Below are 5,433 nucleotides of genomic sequence, written 5' to 3'. Positions count from 1 at the left end.
GCATCATGCCTTTTCCAACAACCCAATATTTTTTTTTCTGAGGTAGGGGTGTAATTTCATTGTACCTAAAAAATATGTGGACAGACAGTTGTCTTGATATCATGAAGTCAAACAGGTGGGGGGGGGTAGTTAGAAGAAGATTTACAATAGTGATGACACTGGCATCCACTTACAGAGCACTGTCCATTCCCCAGCTAAGAGCCAGCCTCAGCTGTGATCTGACTCATAGTAACCCTGCAGGGTGGTTACTGGCAGATCTAGGACTTTCAGATCTTCCGGGTCACGGAGCATCCCATCTGTGAAAGCAGAACTCTGACGACAAAGCTGGGGTCAGAACTGCTCATTCAACACCATCGTACTCACATTGTGAAATCAAGGCTTTGAAAATGAGTGCTGGTAAGGGCAGAAGATGATGAGGACTAGCATACGATGGCCAAGATGGTGTTCCATTGGGAGCAGTGACACCTGGCCTCTGGTCTCCCATATCGCAGGCTAATCTTCGTGATATTCACCCCAATGCTGTCCCTTCTGCCTGTTCTCTAGGAGGATAAAATTGCTTGTGGTTCTCTGAACCAGTTCTCACCTCCATTTTTGACTCACTTTATCTCCTTCTTGTACAGATGTGAATTTGAGAAAAGAAACAAGTAAAAATACACACCCACATACCTGGCTTGTTATTGTTTTTCATTCCTCTTAAAGACGTAGTTTCATGCACTGAAGTCTGTCTTTTTCATTCTTTACTTTTCAGCCTAGGACACGTGATTTAAAATGACAGCTCAGAATATTCCTGAGGAAGAACTACCCTGTGACGTGGAAATGGAAGGAGTTCCAAGAGAGGGTCTCCATTTCTCCATTCTAGGTGACAGTTGGGACTGTAAGAACTGGGAGGGACATCTGAGGCAATCAGCTTTAACTCAGGAGAAGCCAAGGTCTCGGGAAGCAGTTTGTGAATATACTGGACTTGGGGGGCCTTTGAGTGCAAGTTCAGACCTTCCTCCATCTCGGAGGGTTCCTATAACAAACGGTTTCCATATACATGAATCAGAGGTCAGAAGTTTGCATTGTGACCCAGCTTTACAAAGTTGTCAGAAAGGTTGTGTATCTAAGAGAGCCAGTGATTCCTGTGGAAAAGCCTTCAACCATTCCATGGAAGTTATTCAACTTGGGAGAAATCAAATGAGAGAGAAACTCTATAAATACCCTGAAAATGTTAAGTCTTTCAATCATTTTACCCCTGTTGGTGAGCCAAAAACAACAAAAGGGAAGAAACTGTGTGAAGACAAGGACTTTGGGGACATCTTTGCCCTGACTTCATCTCTTAATGAAAACAGGAGGAGTCACCCTGGAGAGAAGCTGTACAAATGTACTGAATGTGGCAAATGCTTTAAACGGAACTCTTCTCTTGCTTTGCATCACCGAACTCACACTGGCGAGAAACCTTATACCTGTAATGAGTGCGGAAAATCCTTCTCCAAAAACTACAACCTGATTGTACATCAAAGAATCCATACAGGAGAGAAGCCCTACAAATGTACTAAGTGTGGGAAAGCCTTCAGTGATGGGTCAGCTCTGACACAGCACCAGAGAATTCACACTGGGGAGAAACCTTACGAATGTCTAGAATGTGGAAAAACCTTCAACCGAAACTCATCCCTGATTTTGCATCAAAGAACTCATACAGGGGAAAAACCGTACAGATGTAACGAGTGTGGGAAACCTTTCACAGACATCTCCCACCTAACTGTGCATCTCAGAATTCACACCGGGGAGAAGCCCTATGAATGTAGCAAGTGTGGAAAGGCTTTCCGAGATGGTTCATACCTCACCCAGCACGAGAGGACTCATACTGGAGAGAAGCCTTTTGAATGTGTGGAGTGTGGGAAATCCTTCAACCGTAACTCTCACCTTATTGTGCATCAGAAAATCCACTCTGGGGAGAAGCCCTACGAGTGTAAAGAGTGTGGTAAGACTTTCATTGAGAGTGCTTACCTCATCAGGCACCAGAGAATTCACACTGGCGAGAAGCCCTATGGCTGTGACCAGTGTCAGAAACTTTTCAGGAACATTGCTGGCCTCATCCGGCACCAGAGGACTCATACTGGTGAGAAGCCCTATGAGTGTAGTCAATGTGGCAAAGCTTTCAGGGACAGTTCTTGTCTGACCAAGCACCAGAGAGTTCACACTAAGGAGACCCCATACCAGTGTCCAGAATGTGGAAAGTCCTTCAAGCAGAACTCTCACCTGGTGGTACATCAGAGACTCCACAGCAGGGAGAGTCTCAGCCAGTGTCCTCAGTGTGGGAAGAAATTCAGAAGGAACTCGGCCTTTATTCGACATCAAAGAACACACTCTGGAGAGCAACCCATGGAAACATAATGAATGTGGGCCACACTCATCTCCTGAATGCTCTAAAAAACCTGTGTGAAAGAGGGATGTCTTCATGGGTGACTCCTCCCTGTCAGTATAAAATAATTTTTTTTTTAAGGAAAAAGTAAGTCAACTGCAATCCTACTCCCTGAGATAATCATCATTAATATTTTGGTGACCATCCTTTCCCTGCTGTTTTTATGTGTACATAATTTTGCATGGATGAGGTTACATAATACACATGGTTTTTAAATATAGAAACTTATTTTTCTGTATATTTGTCTGCTATTCAGTCAATTAATGAATGTGAGACACTCCTTACCTATACTATTAAGTCACTACGTTAGGACACTCCTGGAAGGAATACAGGATACTAAGAAACATGGAAAAGACTTCAGGGATAATCAGCCTGTACCAAATGGGATACACTGGAAGAAAACCTGTGCATGACAGGAAGGTACTTTCCCGGAGACATCCAGCTGCTGTGGCGTCAATGTGTGTAAACTGGGAAGAACCTGTGAATATGTTTGTAACTAATCAATATGAGCAGTCCTTTCATCGGGATTGTCTGCCTTATCTCACATAAGCAAATTCTTACCAGAATCATGTGTGATCAGTGAGCAGAGCTTTTGGCAGGAGCTCCTGCTATCTTTTCTGTACCAGCAAAGACATGCTAATGAGAGCCCCCACAGTGCTCCACCCCACAGCAGCCTCAGAATTAGAGTGGATTGCTCTGAGAATGTATTTCTGTGTCACAGTACTGCCAGGTGCTCAGGACTCATTCCAGAAGGGACACTTGGATGAGGACATTGCTTGTGAATGAACAGTGACATTTTTTCTCTTAAGAAAAGACTGAAGTGGGCTCGTACTAAGATGGAAAGGGTTGCTGTTGAGAAATGTGATGCACTGCTTTAGTTGTTAAAAGAAAAAATACTGAGTTGTTATGTTTACCTTGTCTCCCCCAGTGTTGTTCACTTAGGAAACTTATAATTCGTTCCATGCTGAACCAAAAGTATAAAGGTTTTGTTGCTGTATTGAAAATGCTTGTAATATGGCAGGCAACAACAAGAAAGGCACAAAGTAGATGTGCTGTTATGATAGCCATGTGAAGGTATTGCACATGTCGCTGTAGAGTGGACACTGATCATAGAGTAATAAACGTGGTTTTCTTAGGGGACTGCAATTGTTTATGATTTTTTTCTCTATTACAAATTAAGCATTGTTGCTATCATAATTTGATAAGGAATAAAAAGGTGAAGCAAAAAAAGTGAATTTTGGGTTTCTTTGGACCTTTTTTACCAGATGGGGCAAGATCAGGGTCACAAGGCAGCTGTGAGCATGGATAGGGGATGACCAGGCAGAAGCTTTCTGGAATCAGAATGTCTTACAGCACAGGACATCAGTCATTTCTTTCTTTGGGACTTGGATTATGAGGGGGTGTCTCTGGAGGAGAGGATGGGCTTCAGGAGGCTAGATCAGTCTGGGATGACCTGGGCGTGTCCCTCTCGAGGCAGGTGGTACTGGCCAAGTGAGGGTGGTGCCCCTGGGGATTTTGACTTGCTCCTGTGGAGGGAGAGTCAGCGTGAAGGCTACTGAACTAGTTAAGGCTGAGATCCTAGACTTGTGTTGTTATAAGCTGCTAAGTTTGTGGTAATTGGTTATGACCTCAGTAGAAAACTAACACAACCTTAGAGAAAATTCCCACCTGCCCTTCCCTCTTGTCCTGGTCTGCCTTGCGCTTTTTGGGCCTGCTCCCGCTGACTCTCCAGCAGGGCCACTGCCGGTCTACACCTCATTTTCATGCACATTGGGAAACTGTCCACATGCAGCAGCTCATGCTCTGCAGACACTAAAACTGAGTGCTGGGCTTTATTACACCAGGTTAACAGCTGGAAGTTGGTGGATCATGAGGCCTAGTGCACCATCTTACAAATCTGGCCTGACTCATGGCCAGTAGGGCTATCTTTAACCATTCACATCCTGAACCCAGACCTTTCGCCGTCCTCCCATGGACTACTTCACTGACACAATCAGGAGCTCCCATTGGTAAGCTGATAATAGCCTCCCAAATCTATCTACATCCTAGTCCTTTCCAAAGTGGTCGTACCGTTTTGCTTTCCCACCAGCAGCAAGTGGCACTTCCCTTTGCTTTCTTGAAATGCCCATTTTTATTTTAGTCATTCTGATAGGTGTATATTGACTGTGAAAGTAATTTTCACCTCTAAAAAGGCAGCAATTCTGCTGGTTTGTTAGCTTAAGGTAAATTAGGCTGCAGTAGTGAGTGTCAGCAACAATCTTAGGGTTTGTTGGAGTAAGCTCTGTCATCCTGGAGTGTTGCTGGTCTCACGGCAGAGGAAAGGACAGGCAGACCCAGGCAGAAGTAGCACCCCACACTTCCACTCACCTTTCATTACCACAGCAAGTCCATGACCAAGCCTAAAGTCACTGGAGTTGGAATGTGTCGCGTCCCGCACGACATGAGCAGTGGGAGAACGAGAGGGGGCGGCGAAGGGTTAAGAAATAAAAGAAACAGCAGTCAAAAGTTAAATGAGCGTGGGGCCAAGGGTCTCCAGCCTCGTGGACTATGAGCCCCGAATCGGGCCGACATACCGCTTTTTATTTCTCCACATACCCAGAACAGCATTGTTCTCTCCACAATCTGTGAGTCTCATTCCTGAGAACTTGCTCAAGTCAAATTACCCATGCCTGCAAGCTGCTATTACCAAGAGTCCAGCCCACAGGATAAGACAGATACTCTGCCTTCACACACCCTATACGCATACACCCCAAGAAGATAAGATTATTATGCTGAGGACAGATACTATCACACCATTAGGTCACTTCCTAAGCAGGTTGAGGGAAGGAATGTAGCTACAGAGGTAGAAACTCTCCAGTCTCTTTGGGGGGTGAGTGAGGGCTCATACCCACCTCCATCAGCCCCGAAATTTCTCCTGATGGCCTCCAACCAACCGTGCCTGTCTTAGGTTGTTCCTCCCACGAGGAATCTTACCCGTCATTGACTAACCGGCCATCCTTTGGAGCCAAACAGGGAGACACAAGGTGTAT

General features: G+C 45.1%; 1 protein-coding gene across 1 annotated transcript in view; it reads left to right on the top strand.

The window, feature by feature from the left end:
• ZNF329 (zinc finger protein 329) overlaps window positions 1-3,629 on the top strand; it is a 26,149-nt gene extending 22,520 nt beyond the window's left edge. The window contains exon 2 of the mRNA XM_019631195.1: window positions 749-3,629. Within this exon, the coding sequence (XP_019486740.1) occupies window positions 769-2,376 (1,608 nt within the window). The 5' untranslated portion in view covers window positions 749-768 and the 3' untranslated portion in view covers window positions 2,377-3,629. The remainder of the gene's footprint in view (window positions 1-748) is intronic.
• The last annotated feature ends 1,804 nt before the right edge of the window (window positions 3,630-5,433 follow it).

This window comes from Hipposideros armiger, unplaced genomic scaffold (assembly GCF_001890085.2).
Source record: "Hipposideros armiger isolate ML-2016 unplaced genomic scaffold, ASM189008v1 scaffold_986, whole genome shotgun sequence".
Lineage (NCBI taxonomy): Eukaryota > Metazoa > Chordata > Mammalia > Chiroptera > Hipposideridae > Hipposideros > Hipposideros armiger.
The sequence above is the reverse complement of the archived record's forward strand: the minus strand, read 5'-3'. Positions and strand labels throughout refer to the sequence as shown.